This window comes from Dromaius novaehollandiae, chromosome W, assembly GCF_036370855.1.
Source record: "Dromaius novaehollandiae isolate bDroNov1 chromosome W, bDroNov1.hap1, whole genome shotgun sequence".
Lineage (NCBI taxonomy): Eukaryota > Metazoa > Chordata > Aves > Casuariiformes > Dromaiidae > Dromaius > Dromaius novaehollandiae.
This window is the reverse complement of record NC_088130.1, coordinates 70,279,014-70,298,403: the sequence shown is the minus strand read 5'-3', so window position 1 is coordinate 70,298,403 and position 19,390 is coordinate 70,279,014. Positions and strand designations below refer to the sequence as shown.

The window sequence follows — 19,390 nt, the reverse complement described above, 5'->3', positions numbered from 1 at the left end:
GAGGGTGCATCCCCGGCCGGGTACAGGCTGCTGGGGCGTCCCCGGTTAGCCGGCAGCTCTTCCGCGCGGTCGCGGCTGTTTGCAGCGCAGCAGTGCCCAGGTTAGGAGTCCGCATCTGCAGGCTGCCTTCTGTCAACCGATGCACCAGAAGCGGCTTGCGGTGTGTCCTTCTTGCTTCCCCTTTCCTGTTTTGCTTGATTTTCGCCGTTCCCCTTTCGTCGCTTTCCCCCCCATAACCGACTCGTGCTCCGCTGCTGGCTGGAGCGCGCGTGCGGGGGGGCTGCGCCGGGCCCTCCCCGGTGCAGGAGCAGCGCTCCAGCCGTCTCCTACCTCGGAAATGTGGATTTCATTATTTGGTGCATTATGCGGATAATCAAACTCTTCATTCAAGTGTGCGAGGGTTTTTTTTTCCCCTCTCTTTTAATAAATATTTTGAGGCATTTGTATTAATTAGGGCGTAGTAAAAGCGAAAACAGAGAACAAAGAAACTCGCGTTTTTATTCGCGGCGCGGTTGCGCGGGAGCAGCAGCAGCAGCAGCGGTGCCGACTTGCCACCCGCGGGTCTGCGCGAGCATACGGGCGCTGGCGGGGAGCGGGGCTCGCCGGGGACGGCTCCGCGCTGCCTCTCGCCGCCCCGTGCAGCCGCCGCTCCTCCGGGGAAGCGGCCGGTGCGAGGTGCTTAGCGTGGTGCCTGCAGACCAAATCGTTTGGGAACCGAAGGGAAACTCGCAGGGAATAAACCCTACGCAGGCGGAGAGCGAAGCGGACGCGCTTTCCGGGAGAGGACTTTGGTGGCCCCGGCCGGCTCGGCGGTCGGGGTCTTCTCCAAATCCTCGGTGCCAGCGAGCCGGCGGTGCTGCGGCGGGCGTTTTAAAGACAATTTTTCCCCTCTGGCTTTGGAAAGTGCCAAACGCATTGTCGGTGCTTAACAAATAATAAATAATAATAGCGCCGGAGCCAGGTATTTCCTTCTGCCCGTGCAGCAGCGGAGGTGCGTGTCTGCCAGGCACGCCAGTCTCGCTGCGGCGTGTTTAGCAACGACGGAGAAGTTAATATTTTTATTTTGTTTTGAAGTTAATGACAGAGTATAGCCATCTGTCTTCATGTTTATAAGCCTTCCGATTTTTTTAACTATTTTCTTTCTTTGAAAAGGGATCTTGCTTGACTGTCAACATTTTTTATTAATAGTAAGGAAAGGATAGGCTATACTATAATTCAGGTAGAAGTATGGATATTTTCCATATCCTACTGTTTCAAAATTGTCTGGGGGAAAATACATAGAAAGTCTAATAAAAATGGCCTGTATTACTGAAATATAGTACACTTGGGTTTTTCTCTGTCTCTTCTCTTACATACCTCTCTAATAGACAGGCTACCTTTATGGTGCACGTGGTGGATAACGAGATACTGTGTCCAAAAATAAAATTTTTGGAGGAAGAGAGTTTTTTTATTTAATGCAAAAAAAAAGCAATTAACTATTGAGCATATTATAGCCATCTACAGAAAAAATAAGCAAGAAACTGCCCACTGCTTTATGGCCTCATACTGCCACATCTTCCCCATGACGTGGGAAGAGTGATGGGCTGCTTGAGATTGCTAACATAATCTTCAGCGTATCTCTTGTGAACAAGATGATACAAGATAAGTTGTTTCCCCAGTTTGAAAGTCCTGCTTGCGTTCTTGCTCCTGAAAATTAAGATTTTAAGGACCTCAGAGAAAGGTTTCATGAGGCCATCCTGAGTCAAGAAAAGGCCCCTGTATGTTATCCTGCAGCTGCATCTTGCTGGGAACAGGGCATTGCTGCCTGCTCAGTAAGGCTGCTTCAGTGACTGTTGTCCAGACACTCCTCAGCAGTTGTATCCCGGCTCATTGCTCCCCTTTCTGTAAGCCTTGGGCCTGAAAGAGTGATAGAGTGATAATTCTCCATGAGTCCTTACTATTTCCTTTTCATAGATATACATTTCCAGGTCAAATCAAGAGCAGAATGGTCATTTTTAGAAGTTTTAATTCCATGAAGACCAGTCTTGGATGGACTTTGTAAAACGATGGATTTTCCAGCTTTGGAATAGCTGTGAAAAAGTACCGCTAGCGTTAGTGCAAATCACCACGCTCTCCTTTTGGCAGTATCAGAAGACGTTTTTAGCGTATATATCCGTCTTTATCCCAGGGCATGCCTGCAACGTGACATTGGAGTCATATATGCTGGTTTCTACTGCTAACCGCTCATGCTACTTGTGGGCCCATCGCGCACGCTCTTGATGCCGTAGGATAGACCTCACCCGACCGTACGTGCGTAGAGCGTCCCGGCCAGTTGTGCAGCTGCGAAGGTGCGATGGGAAACGACCTATTGCAGCTATTTTTCAGCAGCGTAGCCAGGACGAGTGAGGCTGCTGCCTCCTGTGCCCTTGCCCCTGCGTCTGGGGAGCAGAATAACAGCACTGTGCCGTCTTTGTCCGGTTACTAGAAGCTCATTTTGAAGTTACAGGCTTTACAATTTTTGCCGTACATCCCGTGCTGTCTCTTTGCCTTCTTTCCCGTTCCTTCCTTTATCAATGCAGTTGCTCCCAGGTGTGTGACAGGTACTTCCATAGGCACTCGAGTGCCATGAGAGACAGCACAGTATCCGTGAACCTCTGCTCTGCTCCGTGCTCCCGTCTTCCTGCGGGAGCAGGGCTTCGCTCTGCAGCCTCCGCGGTGGCAAAGGGCCTCGGCACCTTCGCCGTGCAAAACAGCGGGGGGAAGAGCACAACGCCAGCAGCAAGCTTGGTGCAGAGAGGGTCTTCTCTGCCTCCGATGGCCAAAATGCCACCTGGGCAGGTGCTGCAGCAGCACGGCGATTTCCCGGGCTCCGGCGCAGGCCGGGCAGACGGGGCTACCCACGGCGAGGGTCTGCGGAGCCTCTTGGAGCACGCGAGGTGCTGCCGGGCGGGAGCCCGCGCTGATGCACGGCCGCCCCGGCTCCTTACCCGCGTCAGCAGAAACAGGGGCTTGGGTTTTTTATCCTTCAGATTTCTCAGAGCAGCTGAATTTGCCGATTTTGCTGTTGTTGTAGGATGCCTCCAGCTTTTTGTCCTGGCTTAAGCCCAAGGTGACTTCAGCTTTACAGATTTGACTGGAAACGAATATGGCTTTGCAGTTTGTTCAACCTCGGATCCATATACAGTGGCTACAGCCTCAGTTTGCATTGGAAAGCGTGTATTTTAAGTGTATGAAAAAAACGATTGCAAATAGCAGAGGAAATTTGAAATAGAGGAAAAAAGAAAGATGCTACATTTCAAATCTCGTATCAGGTCATTAGTGTGCTTTATATGTGCTTGAATAACATAGTTCTGGAAAAAATAAACTTGATAACGCTGCAGACAGAAGCCTCCTGTGACACGAAACGCTATCTGATACATGAACTGCTTAAGCTGAAGTCTTTAATAACCCTTTCCCAAGAAAATAACAGCATGCCACTGCCTTTGTCGCATTGCCATGTGTGCATTTACCTAAGGAAGAAAGTCCTTAGTCATGGGCCTCCTATCTGGTACGCTAGGTTATTTAAGGATATTTAAATTGCTTTTAGTCGGTGGATAGCATTTTTTTCCCCAAACTCCTGCTTCTGCATTAAGAAGGGGGAGGGCATTGTTTAGCTTTCAGGCTGATGAATAGTAATAAGTTAAGCAAAACATCCTCTGAGGCACTTAAAATATTTAGCATGGGTTTGGTTGTTTTTCTGGACAGGAAGTTTCTTTGGTCTCTTAAATGTTTGTACGGTAACTTTTCTTTGGTTAAAAATATTACTAACACAATTTCAGAGAAATGCTCTTTCCCATGCATTTGGACTTCTGTACGCCTTTTCTGTGTTCTCATGTTCAAAGGGAAAACAATAATTATATCATTAAAAACGGGAATTCAGCCACAAAACACCTTTTCAAGACTGAGGCATGTCAGGATATTTTGCCCTGTCTGAGACAACTTGAGCCAGGATTTTTGTTGTAAGCTGTTTGTAGTCAAATGCTTACACAGGGACGAGCAACGATAATTGACTTGTTAGGATCGCAGTCTTTTTTTAGGGTTTGTAATAATTTGCCAGAAAGAAACATTTTAAGGCGAGTAGTGGTAGGACATCCTTACTGACTCACATTAAAGCGCTTACTCCAACTGAAAAAAAGCAGAGACCAACTAAGAAGTGCTTGCCAGCAAGTCTCCAGTATTTTTCTCAGGAAAAAATAGTGCAAAATGGTCTTTCTCTGCAGAGCCTTCATTTCTGCATGTCATTAATCCTCTCTGCCTCTTATCTGTCTTCCCCCCAAAGAAGTGACCGCATTGCTGATGCTTACCAGATGGTATCGGATTTGCGATGTTTGGAAAAGTAGGCACTTAGGGATGCTCTGAACTTCAGCATTGCATAGAAATTACAGATATCTGTGTGCCGTGAAGTGCTGTGAAAGCCAGTGGCACAAGGAGCTGCGTGGTTCCTTTCGTGGTGAGCAGTCCCATACCCATACCAACAAGTACAAGTTTTATCTGGTTATTATCCAACCCTATCTTCAGTGATATCTTTTATGGTGTCTTTTACACCGTATCTTAGTATTCTGATATTGTGCAGTTCTTAAAATCTTGAAGCAACTAACGGGTCTGAACTCGGGTACGCTTTGCAGAGATGTTCTGCAGAAGGTGGTGGTGGTGGCGATAGGCGGGCTGATTTCCTCGGCATGCTCGCTGCGTGTGTTCGGTTCCCATTCCCGCAGAGAATGGGCAGGAGGGGATCTTTTGATAAACAGGAGGGATGGTGTAGCCCAGTTGCGGTATCCGAGGATGTGGCAGTTCCCGTTTCCAGCACCGCCGTGTTGCTGCGTGAAAACGCAGCGGGCAGCGCTTAGCTGCGTGCGGCTGCACAGCAGTCCTGCGAAACCGCGGGGCCGGGAGCAACGTGGGTCTGCTCCCGCGGTCGCCCCGTGTTGCTGTCGGTGCTGGGCTCCCCCTCGGGCATCCGCAGGATCAGGAGGCGGCAAGCGTTGCCGGGAGGTAGCTCCATCCCTGTCCTCCACCGCGCTCGCGCAGCACCAGCCTTCGCCCGGCGAGCACAACGCCAGCTTTGCTGGTGCCCTGTATACTCCCCGACATATAGTTTGCACGTTACATACAAGCATTTATTCAACGGCATTTTTTGCAGCAGTGAGGTCATTCGTACTTTTATTTGAGCCCTAGTGCAGGAGGTATTTCCAGCTCCGAGCATTCAAGCACAACCTCATAAATTGAGCAAACTCTCTGTTTTATAAAGTGTGCCCGTTAGTGGAGGAGGAGGTTCCTTCTTTCCGTTGAAATTTTTTTGCCTTATGCTGGTTCAGTTGAGTCACTTCTTGTCCATCTTTTCTCACATATTATCAATTAAAATATTCTCGTGATGCTAAGACTTTAGGAGAACACCAAATATTGTGCGGTTGATGGTGAAATCATTCCCTGTAAATGTGAAAGATGGGGATCAATAATGCAGTTAAGTAACTAACCTTTAGTTATAAGCAAACAGCAATGTAGTGATTTCAGTCCTCATGCTTGGTGGTGGATGCAGGGATAGGAAGAAGCAGATACACACCAAGAGTCCTTGTGATAAAACTCAGGTAAGAAGTTACAGGTTATTTTTTTCTCCTGCTCACCTGAAATAGGTCAGGAAAATCCGTTTGTTTGGGTTAAACTGGATGTTGTGTTAGTGTACCGGAGGTAGAAGAGCGAGGCTGATGGCTCTGCAGGGAGCCTCCTTGGTCTCCATGGAGCATCTCCATCACGGGGACGTAGCTCCTACAGCCGAATGTGCCATCCTCGCTGTCGGCAGGCTGCGGAGCCGCGGCCGTGCCCAGGAGCCCTCTGCTCATCCTCGTGTCCATCAGATGCTGCTTAAACCAGTAAATGACCTCTCAAAGTTCCTGGGTTTGTGCTGAAGATATATCCCATGCTCACAGAGCACAACTGGGAGAAGGTACTTAAGAAAGGTTTAAACTTAAAGAGCAATTTTAAATTACGCAGGGAAAGAAACAGTGAAAAAATAAAGAACTAGAGAACTAATACTAATGACATTAATGCACAAGGCTTGGTTGAACATGAAAAATTATTTGATAATACCTGCAAGTGTTTTTTAATGGAAAAGGTCAAAGTCTGAAAAGAAAACTGCTGAATGCTGTGCGCAGCTATCTGAGGAGGTTGCCCTAGAAGGTAGAAGAAACGAAACAAAAGGTTATTTGCCATCAGACAGAGAAAATAAAATAAACATATTAAAATTTCTCTCACTTCCCTCATGTGAGTGTTCATGAAAAATTAAATCTCCGTAAAGAACGTTCCCGTGCTCTCTGAAAGTCCAAATGCTTGTGCAAATACTGTACGAATTAGGGTTGGTTGAGTAAAACAGGAAAACAGTACCTTAGATTGAAAACATACTCGGCGAAATGCGAGGAAATTGTTTCTCTGTGTTTGCCATCACTGGTTTGCAATTTACACTTGGCAGTAGAGAAAAACACTGGACGTAAATGACACACAGAAGATTTCACAGAGGGATGCCAAATTTCCAATAGTCAAAGAAAGGAGTATTTGTAGGAATTGGACAGATTATGAACAGATGCCCTGATAGTCACATGATAAGTGGAAATTTAGTTTCATAATTTGATTAAAAGCAGAGGATTGAAATCACAGAAGGAAATAACCAAGAAATGATTCAGATGTGTATGTGGCATTACTTTGTTAACTTGACTTAAGTGAAAATTCATAAACTGAGGATAGAGCATGTAAAAGGAGCTGAAATCTAGATGTTGAGATGTAATATTGTATTCTGTGATTTTACTGAGGGAGAAGAACACTGGACAGTTGCATTTAGAAATTTCTTATATATAGCCAAAAAAATCTCAGAAAAAAATGACCTGCTATTCATCCATTTCAGCACGACTTAGAAGGGATTTCAACAAATTCAAGTTGCTTTGTTTGCAAATTTGCGGTAGAATAGGTACTGAAAAGCCCAAGGCAGATGGTTGAGGAGCAGCAGTAGAAGACGAGGTAGCTGGCCAGGGAGTGACGGGCACTAGCTAGCACGGAGGAACCCATTTACTGTGGCCTCGTATTTTATTTAGAGAATCGCAAACTATCGTACTGGATACTATATGCACATGGAAGATTTCAGCATTGACGATGATCACAGTACACCGTTTGTGCTCTTTTTGCCTGAAGAAAACCATGATTAGATTACGCAAAAGCCCCACGAGGTGCAAGTAACCCGCGAGCTAACGAGAGCCGGGGACTGTGCGCAGGCAGGTGCCGTGCTGGGAAGCACTGGGAAGCACTGGGAAGCGCTGGGAAGTGCTGGGAAGCGGGCACGTGGGCAAGAGGGCAGCGAGCCCAAGGGCTTCCCCATGGCGCGTGAAGGACGTTGGGCAATGCCGGGAGCCGCCCGGGGAGAACTGGCGCTTGGGAGGAAAGTGAGGACGGTCTAAGCATGAATGAAGCAATCAAGCAAGCTTTCATTTTTAGAACAGTAATGAATTTTAATTTAAAAAATGTTTTGACATTGCGAAAGAAACCAGGACTCTTATCTTTAGGTGAAGTGTACGAACTCTCATAATGCATAGGAAATTCATTGCAAAGCAGACTTAGTTTTGAAAGGATACATTTTGGCAAGAGAGTTGATAAAGATAAATGAAGTATGTACATGTGCATGTGTTCATGTCAGTTTAAAGGTCTAGTGTATGTGAATTTGTGAACATGCACGTACACGAGTATATGAGCCACATGCATGAGGAGATGGATGCACACGTACATGAGGAGATGGATGCAAACATACACGAGAAGATGGATGCACACATACACAAGAAGATGGATGCACACGTACACGGGTAGATGGATGCACACGTACACGAGTAGATGGATCACACGTGCACAACGAAATGGATGCACACATACACGAGTAGATGGAAGCACACATACACGAGTAGATGGATGCACACATACATGAGAGATGCGCACATACACAAGTAAAAGGATGCAAACATACAGGAGTAGATGGAAGCACATGTACACGCCTAGATGGATGCACACATACACAAGTGGATGGATGGATGCACACGTACACGAGTAGATGGACACTCATGTACATGGGTAGATGGATGCACACGTACACGAATAGGTGGATGCACACATACATGAGCAGACGGAAGCACATGTACACGAGAAGATGGATGTGCACATACACAAGAAGATGGATGCACGCGTGCACAAGTAGATGGGTGCACATATACATGAATAGATGGATGCACACGTACACGAGTAGGTGGATGCACACATACATGAGTCTCACATGAGGCCAGAGGGCACCCCATTTTTGGGGCAGTGTCCCTGCGGGAGGGCCGCCATGGCCCGGGCTCCCACCCCGCTGCCCGACGCTGGGCCGTGCTCCTCCAAGCCCCCTTTCCTCCGTCCCGCAGCGGCCCCACGGTGCTGGGCTGGAGACTGGGTCACGGCGTAGCGTGAAGAAGATGTCAAAAAAAAAAAAAAAAAAAAAAAAAAGCACAGGCAGGATGTCAGCAAAAAAAGGCCTTTCCTGAGATATTTTTCCCTCGCCTGTGCTTGCCGAGGCTTTCAGAGTGCAGGCTTCAAGGTCATTTACCTTTAATCTGAATTAACGTTGCATTAAAAAAAGGCAGCATTCTGCCTTACTCTGATCTCACCTGTTTTGATAATAAAGGATAAATATGATAATATTTTTAAACCCGTTTCTTACCTATGAGGTCTAAAACAAATATTTCAGTGAAGCAGTTATTTGCATTCATGCGCTTTTCCTTTGAAAAGCAAAACTTGGAGTTCACAATGGAGACAACATGTGTTTTTTCCGGGAGGGGTAATGTCATATCCACCTGCATGTTATTTTGTATTATAAATGTGGTTTTTTTCTCTGCACCTAGCTTTAAGTCTTTGCTTAGTTGTCCGGGTTATGGAGGCAGAACTCAATAGTTGGTGACTTGTTTTACAAATTACTGGAAATACGGGCAGGGTTGTGTGTAACAAGGAGAAAAGCAAATGCCTCGCAATTGATAAAAAATACAGCTGCACGTCTGCCTTTGCAAATGGATTGTGCTACGTTGCGTTTATTTTCTTCTGTGATTTTTTTAGCTCAAACTTCAAAATTCAGCTGGCAAATCCAGTATCTTGCGTGTTGTTTGTTACGGAGGGAACAGGCTGCAGACGGCACGGGGCTGGGGCCGGAGGGGCTCGCGGGGAGCGGGCTGCGCTGCGCCTGTGCCTCCGGGACTTGGACGGCCGAGCGCCGAGATGCGCAGCCCCTCGCTCGCTGCCTGGCGCAGTGGTCGCACCCAAAGACGACCCCAGGGCCGTTGCTTCCCCCGTAGAGAGAACAGACACGCGTTAAACCCCCGCCCAAAGCCTGGGAAGGAGTTTGACAAATGTAACGCTTATCTCTTCAGCTCGTCCTTTCGTAATGGTAAATATGAACTTTGCTGCCTAGTAATTGGTTCAGTTTTTAAGATGCGGCTTGGAGCGGAGGGGAGCTCCGAAGGCTGTGTGAGCCCCGGCACCGTGGTCTGCAGACGCTGCATCTTGCTCTTTGTTGCGGGCCGTTAGCGGGGTGGCACGCAGGCGGCGCGGGAACAAATGCCCATTGTTCCTTGGGGAGCATCTCAGAGCAAGTTCCTATATATTTTTATCCGAGCTTTCCCGCCTGGAGCGCTCGGCGAGGTCCACTTTAATGCACAAACCACCTCGCGTTGGTACCTTAAAACACGGCCTCGCTGTCCGACGCCAGACAAAGGAGGGATTTTTCCTGGGTGGGTTTGGTTTGGTATTTTTTTTTTTCCGAGAGGGAATAAAGAAAGGAGCGTGTGACAGTTATGATGAAAGTTTTTGCGAGATGTTTAAATAAACTGGTCTTTGTGGCAGGCGCGCTCCCCGTCCCCTCCTCTACCTGCCGGTCCAGGGCGCCGCGGCCGCACGGTGCAACTGGTGGCACGGAGAGGTGCCCGCTCGCTGCGCCGGCAAAAGACGTGCAGCCTCTAAAACTGGTACCTGTGTTTATCTCTGAGATAATAACACGAGTCTGGGATTTTTTTCCCGCAGAAACCTCTGCATCTTTTTATAGAGAAAAATGTTTGGATGAAAAAACAAAAACAACATAGGGTATGTGTATGTTTTCTGCTCCTAAAGTGAATCTTGTTTAATCTAAAATAGTTTGCAAACGCTGTCTTATATACATTTCTTTAAAATCAAATTAAATCTAGTAGGATGGATATAGGAATTTATACAGCTGATGGCTGTAAGTCTTTCAGACTACCCGACATATGGATAAACCATGCACAGATTTAGCAGGTCTGTCTTTATGTTAAGATGTATACGTGATAAAAATATATGACTGAATAGAGTTTTTTGTGGTTAGCACTGTTTCATTCTGAAATGCTTGGAGACATTCAATAAAATTACGTTTATTTTCAGAGGATATTCACAATGAATGGTAACCATTTTTTTCAAAGAGTTTCTGCATATATTTCCTTGCCATTATGCAATAGGCTTGCAACCATTTTTGTCGGTGCAGGTGTTGTTTATTAAAAGGAGCGTAGTCATCGCAGGTGTATATTAGACATTAGCTAAATGTACAGATATTAGCAGAAAGTACCTTACTACTGATACTTTTATATTTTAACATCTCTGGGGTTTCTGTAAAGCCAAACGCTACGCTGCACATCGAGAAAGGGTCTCGCCCCGAACCAGCCCGAGATTAGTTGTCGATACCCCGTCGGCGATTTTCATTTTGCTTCTCTGGGAAAAAAAGTAATATAGTTTTCTAGAATCAAAAGTTATCTCTGAATGTTTTTGGAAGTATAGTAAAGGAGTAAGGATGTTTTAATTTCTGATTTTCCAGCTCATGGCTCATATTTGACCAACTGCTTTCAGGAGAAGACATGCCACTTTGTTGAGCTATTTAGGAATCAAAAAGACTGTCTTAATTTAAAACAAGGAGCCTTTGTTTTAGTTGGTGACTGCCTTGTGAAATTTTTCAGTTCTCAGCGGGTTAACCAGGGAACAGGGGCAGAGTCATAATTGGCCTATTTAGAGTATTTTGCATGTGAATAGTGTGTTAGTGAAGCATTACTAAGTCTGTTGTGAGTGACATGGTGATTAGAATTTAGATTAGGGAAAACACATTCTGTACTTTATCAAGTACAGTAATTAGTTCAGTCAGTAAAAGTTGATTACAAGTAACGATAAAGTTAGATTTTTGGTACTTAATTTTAAAATTTCTTTATTAAATGGTAAATTTGTTCTTAATATAAATGGTAGTATCTACACCTGTTTTATTGCATATCAGAATAATTAAAAGAACAATGTGTTCAATGCAGAGTATAATCAGGGGATTTATATATTATGGGTAAGTTTCAATGTAGTTTATAGCAAATAGAGCATTACTCAAGAAACTGTTCTTCTGTCGTAGTCGCTTAAAGATTTCTAATTTTTCTTTAAGTATGGGTCAGCTAATGTTTTCTGCTCTTTCGTGGAGACCCTAGTCCTTCGTAGCTCAGTAAATTTTGCAGTTATTAGGACGCATCTTGTTAGTTAATGGTAGAGGCATAAAATGGATATATTGAAAGTCCTTCGCTGCTGCTGCCGCTGCTGCTATACAATAGCGTTAATTGTTTTGGGTTTTCTGAGGTCGTTTTTTTTTCCGATAGTGCTGCAAAAAATATTAATAATGTCTAATTTTATTTTCATATACTAATTAGGTATTAAGTACAGCCTGCTGTGTAGATTTTTGTATTGCAAAACCTGATATATTTAATTCGCAGATATGAATTTTGCCTTCCGTGGGAAGCTGGGACAATGAAGCTGTCTCGTGCGCGCTGAACCAACGGCTCTATCGGCAGCAGGATTTATCTTTTTGTTAGTTTTGTTGTTGTTAAATACGTAGACTGAACTGTCTTGTTTGCAGTGAGGAGACTAAATTACCATCCAAAATGTTCTTTAACGTAACTCCAAAAGTTTTAAAAGCACGGATTGCATTTGAATAAGTAGGCAATAGTCTCTTTTAGATGTGAATAATCGTATTTTAAATTATTTATGAAGTAATTTATGAAGTGCTTTGTGTTTTGCTAGTTAAAGGAAGGATGCTGAAGTGGAAATTTTTTGCAATGGCTCCTTTAAAATTTTGGCAGGTTCTTGTTGCCGTCGCCCGTGGAAGTCGCTTCGCTCTGTTATTTTAAGGAATGAGAAGAGCTGGGGTTGAGGAAAGTCGTCCGGGGCGCGCGCGCCCGCACCCAGCCCCAGCTCTGTGTTCTTCCTCTTGCAGCAAAGTCTCCTCGGAGGCGACATGGAGCTCGGCAGCGCCGGCGCGCTCTCGCCCACCAAGCCCGGCTCGCAGTACTACCAGTACTCCAGCAATAACCCCCGCCGGCGGCCCCTGCACGGCACCGCCATGGGTGAGTGACGCCCGGCCGCCGCCTCGTGCCGGTCCCCTCTGCTGAGCGTGCGCGAAGCCCTAAAACCCGCTTTTTCAAAGCAAAGCGGTGCGAGGCGAAGACAAAGGCGCTGATGCTCCGGCGCCGGGTCCGAGCGCTTTGCCCGCTCTTGCCCGCTCGCGTGGCCTGAGCAAATCCCGCTGCGCAACCGCCTGTCTGACCAAGACACCGCTTTCTCTCTTTGCAGAAGTACAAACAAAGAAAGTTCGGAAGGTCCCTCCGGGTCTGCCGTCCTCGGTAAGTACCGCCGCGCCGCGCCGCGCCGGCCCGCGCGCTCGCTCCGTGCGGTCGGAGGGGGAGAGGTGCCCCGCCGCCCCGCTTGTAGGGCGCTTGTCCGCGAGGGCTGCGGACAACGTGAGGGTGGTTAAAACCTCGTGGCTTGCCCGGGCTTGGAAGCGGTTAACTGCACGGGGAGGACACGCGCGTTGCTGCGGGGCAGCGCGGGCGCCGAGAGCGCGGGAGCGTTCACCTGGGCGCGGGAGCCGGCGGTCGCCTGGCGTGCCGCTCGCCTTCTTTGTCAGCCTGGGGATGATTTATGGATTTGCATGTTAAAAGAGATTTGCGGAGGGGATTTATGAGGAATGTGCATGGGTCTCGGCCCGGGGTGCGGGGCAAACGTCTTCATTTTCCGGGGCAGCGTCTGCGCGGAGGCGGCGGCGGCGGCGGCTGCGTGCGCAGTGCCAGGTGTCAACCAGTGGAATCCAGCTGTTACCAGAGGCATTATGGGTTATTTAATAAGTAATGATATAGCTGATAATTACCCCGGGTTTTCCCAGATATTCTAAAGAATATCCGCGAGTCTTTGTAAGGAGGGGTATGGACGCCATCCAAACGAGCGAGATTTTTTTCGACGTTATCCTGCCGTCTCGGTATCGTGCAACCAGAAGTTGGTGTTGCTCCCTGGTTCTGCAAAGTCCTTTGTTTCCTGATGCAAACGATTGCGCTGTTATGTTCCCTTTCGTCACTAATTGTGTAAAATTTTGCATTTTTTCTGAAAAAGCTTTATGGTGATATGTTACATCTTTTAAGAGAATGCTTTTAAAAATTCCTTCAAATGCAAAAAAATAGCAGTTTTAGAAAGAAATGATAAGATATTTTAGTAAATATAACACAGTGATTAATACAGCTAAAATCGCATTTTATTCCGGTATTTTTATTCTAAGTTTGTCTCCCACTATTTAAAAATTCGCTGCATATATTTTTATAATATTAGCTACAAGCAGAAAGTAAAGCACTCGAGAAGGGACAGCTTTCTTTTCATACCTGGTAACTCTGTTTGTTTTATCTATAAATCTGGTTATTAGGAGGAGCTGAGTGGTAATCAATCTTGCGGAATATATGAACAAATTGACATGTTAATCTCAGATGAGTTTTATGCTTTTCCCATAAATCCAGGTAAATCTGCAGTTTGCAAACCAGCATACTTTCAAAGCCTCAGTTGTTGTAGTGAATGTGCTGAGCAGTAGTTTCACTCCTAGTCATTTTATAAATAATGAAATGATAATGTGAAAGTGAAAAGCACGTACGAAGATCCAAATTTAACTGCGCAGATTCTTGTAATCTTTATGGAATTAAAGAAATACAAACATGAATCTTTTTGTAAGTTCTCGCAGTGTGGAAATTCTGAAATGGAAGTCGCTAGTGAGGTAATAATACTATTATTTTTAATTAAAAAGAAGTTCCCACATGTGTATGTTAAATCTATTTCACTGTGTGTTTTTGGTTGGGGTTTTTATTGGCCTCCTTTACAGCAATAGCCAATATCCCCCCCGAAGGTTTTTATGAGGACTGTTACGCTGGAAGTTAGAGGTGGATTTAATCTAGATGAAACTTTAGCTCTTAACAGTGTTTATGACGACTTCACGTGGTCTGTCCCTCGCAGCCCTTTGCGTTTCGCAGCACGCCTGTCCGTAGCCGGGCTAACACGGAGCAGAGCAGCAGGCGCCTGTGCGGGTGCCGGCCGAGCAGGATCGGTGCGCGGGAGCCGTGCGCGGCTGCAGACCCCCGCGCTTAAAGGTGCAGCGCCGGCTGCGTGGGCAACGCCGGCGTTTAGCAGCTTAAAACCGCCACGGAAGTTTCCTTATGACGAGCTGCCTGCTTCAATGGAATCAAATGCAATTTATGTTTCCCATAGATTAGCCTCAAATGCGTGCTGCCTTTAATTGTTTGTAAATTCAATTATGTGCGGAGCTGAAATACTTCGACAGCTCAAGACCTTCACTATTTCAATAGTATTTTTATTTTGTAACTCAAATTTTCTCGAAGTTGAATATACACTTTAAAGAATTTTAACGAGCTGTGCAGTTCGTAAGAAAAGAAAATATAAAAACCTGTTCCCTGAGTATTTTAATCCCCCACAGTTCCGTCTTCCCAGAATAAGTAAATTAATATACGACTCCAGCAATGTGACTGCAAGAACAGTGTGGATCTGAGGGACATATATTTTATGCATACGTATAGATACGTATCTGGGCCTTGTTGTCTCCATATATTACAAATCCTACATTTAATTTAAAATCATGCTGCTTTTGAATGAGCACCTAGGTGTCTCAAATAAAGGAAAAAATCTTTTGAAAGGTCAGATTACATTTAGGTGATAGACCGTGTCACATTGAGCTACCAGGATTTATTATGCTGGATAAAGTATATACATTTATGAACTGACTAACTAGATTATAATGTACTTGGCTGATAGGGTGGAAATATTGCTGTATTTCCTTTAAAATATGTATATTAACTTGTTCTCAATATGATTTATGCAGTGGATATGGAGATTAATGCAGCCGCTTTTGTGAAAGCAGTTATTGTTGATTAATTCATAAGTAGTCTTATAAAAATTTCCATGATAAATGGTAATAAATATGTTATATCAGCTCCCCCTTATTGTAAGAAATGGCTACGAGTTTTGAAAACAGAGTAAATTAAACTACGGAAATAATCGGAGATTAAGAAAATGATGACGACTGGAAGGAGTGAGGAGGAGGGGGGCTTTCCCGGCGCCCGCGGCTCTGCCCGGCCTCCCCGGCCTCCTCCGATGGCATCCGGACGCGCAGACGGGCCCGGTTTGGCCGTGCAGCGCCGGACGCCGGGGCCCTCGGTCTTCGGTGGGACCCACAGGCGGGAGCTACCTTCATCAAATAACTGCAGCAGCTACTTTCATGAGAGGTTTTGCAGTCATTTGGTGAAATATTCTTTAAAAGTGTCAACTGCTGGTGCTCCCTAGCATCTTGCGATCCAGATGGCTCCCGACTCTTCTGTACAATTATCTCCGTAGCTTGAATTTTATGCTGAGGTTTTGCTGTTGTTTTAATCTTTGACCTGAAGCCTTCATCCATTTTGGCTGCTGATAGTTTAATCACATCTGACCTTTTACCTTAAGTGTTTGCGAAGTGGTCTGACATTTTCTGCTTATCTTGACCACTAAAAGTCGTGAGCCAACTGCGCTGGACCACGCTGTCTCCTCCGTAGCGGTGGCTGAAGGGGATGAAATCAGCCATATGGCTCCCTAGCAGGGGGGAGCTCCAAGCAGAGCCCTGCTTCGTTTTCTTATTCCCACCCCTCCTGTTGGCCAGCGAAAGCAAGATGGATAGCCAGGGCATGTCACCCTGGGCCGGTCCCTTACAGGCTGAGGGCTTCGACTTCATTCATGGAGTGAAAGTCATTTTCTAGTTCGCCTCTTAGAGTGAGTCCATTTGGAACAGGCCGTTGGAAATGGATGTTTTCCGTTATAGTAATTTTATCACTTGCACTTGCGAGAGCATTGTGTCGCCTTTGCACTTCTCAAAGAAGTCTCTGCTGCAAAAAAAAAGTCCAGGTTGGATCACAAACAAAGTTGTTACGGCATGGGAGGTGTCGGGAGAAAGGCTGATCTTTTAGCCTTGCAAACACGTTAGGAGAAAGTATTGCTGAAGATGTCTGTGCCGCGGGTAGGCTTTCACGAGGAACGTGGACGGAGGTTCCTCGTAATGGCATTCAGACGTAGGGAGTGAAAAATGTCTGGGGGAAAAATGTGAGCGAGGAGGGAAGGGGTTGGGTTGTGACGGTGATGTCCAAGTTGAAGACCTGCGGGAGCTCATGGGGCCCGTCCTTGAGTAAACCACGGCAGCGGGGTTGCGCTGCTGCAGGGAACGAGGGTCTGGCCAGGGGTTAACTTCCAAATCGAAGCAGCTGTAACATAAATCCATGACATCCAGCCTGAGGGCAGAAGGGTAACTCGGAAATTAAGCCCTCGTGGAAAGCTGGTGAGGCCAGTCGTCTGTGGCATGACGCGAGTGCTCCTTTGGCTTCGCTCGGGACTGAACGGGTAACGATGAGTCCATCCGGGGAGGCAGTCGTGTGACGGGCCTTAACTGACGTCTGTAATAGAAAGAGGGGCTGTGGAGGCTGGCGTGGGAGAAGCTCAGAGGACCAGAAGTTGTGATGCTCCCTTTGAACCCCTTATGGCCTTGTCAGGCTTTTCCATTCCAATAGTGAAGGTAGGTTTCTCATTCCAGCCAAGTCCGTCTGTAGGTTTTCTGCATCTTAAGTTACTCTTCTCTTGGCCAAGGCTTCTGGTCGCATGAGTGAACGTAATGGGTTGCTCTGCTCAGGCATTTCCTCCATCACCAGGGCTTTTTCTTTTGGTATGATTATCGTCTAGTAAGCAGTGTTATTAAATGCAGTCATTATGGTACGGTATGTTCATTTTCCATTTTCTCCGTACCTGGGCACTCTTTTCCTTTACAGTTGCTCCGAGGCCTCCCGCTCCCTTAGCTCGCAGAGGGGTCGCGATTGCTTGATCCCTGTTTATGGCAGCCTTAGGAGCTGTAACCCGGACTGAAATCCCGTGTCCTGCTCCCTCCCTGGAGGGAAGCGCGGAGGACTACAGAACAGCGCGGATAAGGGGAGCGCTCAGCACACCGCGATCCGCCTCCGAGGCTCTCCTCGTGGAGCCCCTCCGGGAGCCCGCAGTGCCCGTGGGGAGCAGGGGCTGCTGGTGGGGCTCCTCGCCTCTCCCGCAGCCTCGCCGCGCGGTGTGTCGGGAGCTTCCCGGGTTTAGCCGGTTTCCCTGCGGAAACGCCCTCCCGGCTCCTGCCCTCGTTGCCGCAGAGCGTCTCGGGGAGCTTAACGACGCAACCGCACGGTCTGCGGTGAAGTCCTGGCCACGGACCACAGGTTTTGCTGTCGTGACTTCATCGCCGCTGGTGCACAGCAAAGCTAGCGCAGAGCTGAGTTTTGGACACTATAAGGCCTTTTGTGTGTGTGTGTGTGTGTGTGTTGTATTAACGGATTCTGTCGGCATCTAGTGAGACAGAGGGGCAGTGAGTTACCCGAGCTCGCGCCCTCCTGGCATTAAACGCTGCGCAGACGATGACGCCACTCCCGTTCACAATTGTACCTACTGACTGTATTGACAAGGGGGTTTCTCCAAATTCCTCCTGCCGTGTCTGCTGGGCACCTGATCAACGGCATCAAGTGGAGGGGAGCTCTCCTTCTCCACCAGACACATCGCAATGCCCAAGTCCCCGGTGCCCAGCATGTCCCCGGCGCTCAACGACTGCTCTAGACTTAAGGGCCTGCTGTAGACTTGGGTACCTAGCTCAGATGCCGGGGCTGGGGCAGCTCTTCCCGGCACGGCGGCAGCCGGCAAGCATCTGAGCTCCTGTTCTGGTCCAGCAGAGGGAAAAGCCAGGCTGTGCTCCAAGACGGAGCGGTGGCCGCGGGGGCCGTGGTGGGGACCACCCCCGTCGCCCCTTCGCTTCTCCTCGCGGAGAAGAGCCTCCTCCAGCTTCAGGTCACCCAACGGGCAGCTGGCGAAAGCCATGGTCATGCGAGCGGCCGGTAATCGCTGGGACACCTTCCTGGTTTTCCCGGTTAATTCGGTCTTATGAGAACTAACAGCATTCAGATCAGTCAAAAGCTTAAAGATGGGGCAAAGCAGGAGGTCGTGACTCCTCAGGTTGGACCACGTCCTGGGAAGCTTGGTCGAGAGGAGCTCTTAGGGCAGGAGGTGACCTGCGAGGAGAGGGCTTAGGTCCCTGCGCTGCCCGGGCTTCACCGCTGACCATTTTCCGTCTGTGCGAGGGGGCCGCGTGGGCTCCCGGGGAGCAGGCGGCCCCGGGGGGAGCTGGGCCCCCGCACAGAGAGATGCCAACCACGGCAAATGGTTTCGAAGGGAGGAAGCGAGAGGGAGCTCTTGTGAAGATGTGACAGCCAGAATCAAGAAGGGGAGAAGTCAAACGTCATCTCGGTTGTGCTAAAAGAGAGAAGAGGAACTGAAAAATTAATTGATTTTGTTGCAGAATCAGCAGGCAAAATCTCCCGGGCCTCAGTTTTAACGGCAAGAGCATCTCTTTCATCTTAATTTAAGGTGTCCCCTCCTAGATTAAAGACATCTCTTTGCACTCGCCGTCGCGCGTATTTACAAGCGTAGTGGTTCTGACCTTGCTACCAGGCTCACAGGGAAGCGTGTGACTCAGCTGCACATCCCAAGGAAACACCTGCTTTATTCCCAAACTCGAGGAAGGAGCAGCACTGCTGGAATGCCACCTGGAGACAGAGCAGGCTCCGTCCCGGTTTCCGCGGGGAAGCCCCGGGGGGGAGCCGGGTGTGCGGAGGCCCCGCGGTGCTGCCGGCACCCGCTCTGCAGGCGTCCCGCCTCCCGTCCGAAACCGCGGCCTCGGGCTCCTCGACGGCCCGCCGGGTTTAAATAGACCAAAATGCAGTGAAAATGCAGATAAAAATGGCTTAGGTTTCCTTTTAATACAAATTGCACAGGGCATCTTAGACATGCAAAAGCAATTTGACAGGAATGGTCTGATTTGTGTGTTTTTCTTATGCCTTGCTCTGGCGTTGTGTTGAAAGTTGAAACTCCTCATGCGAGATGCACGCAGTTCCCAATATTTAACTGTTTTGGAGTCAGAAAAATCCAG

At 47.6% G+C, this 19,390-nt stretch overlaps 1 protein-coding gene across 17 annotated transcripts in view; it reads left to right on the top strand.

Moving 5' to 3' along the window:
- Positions 1-19,390, top strand: part of LOC112994500 (transcription factor 4) — a 208,706-nt gene that overhangs the window by 112,041 nt on the left and 77,275 nt on the right. For 14 of the 17 annotated variants that reach the window (XM_064500923.1, XM_064500916.1, XM_064500913.1 and 11 more), the window contains 2 exons: positions 12,311-12,440; positions 12,667-12,716. The exons of the other annotated variants lie outside the window; for them this stretch is intronic. In XM_064500923.1, coding sequence (XP_064356993.1) covers positions 12,311-12,440; positions 12,667-12,716 — 180 coding nt within the window. The remainder of the gene's footprint in view (positions 1-12,310; positions 12,441-12,666; positions 12,717-19,390) is intronic. 17 annotated transcript variants of the gene reach the window in all.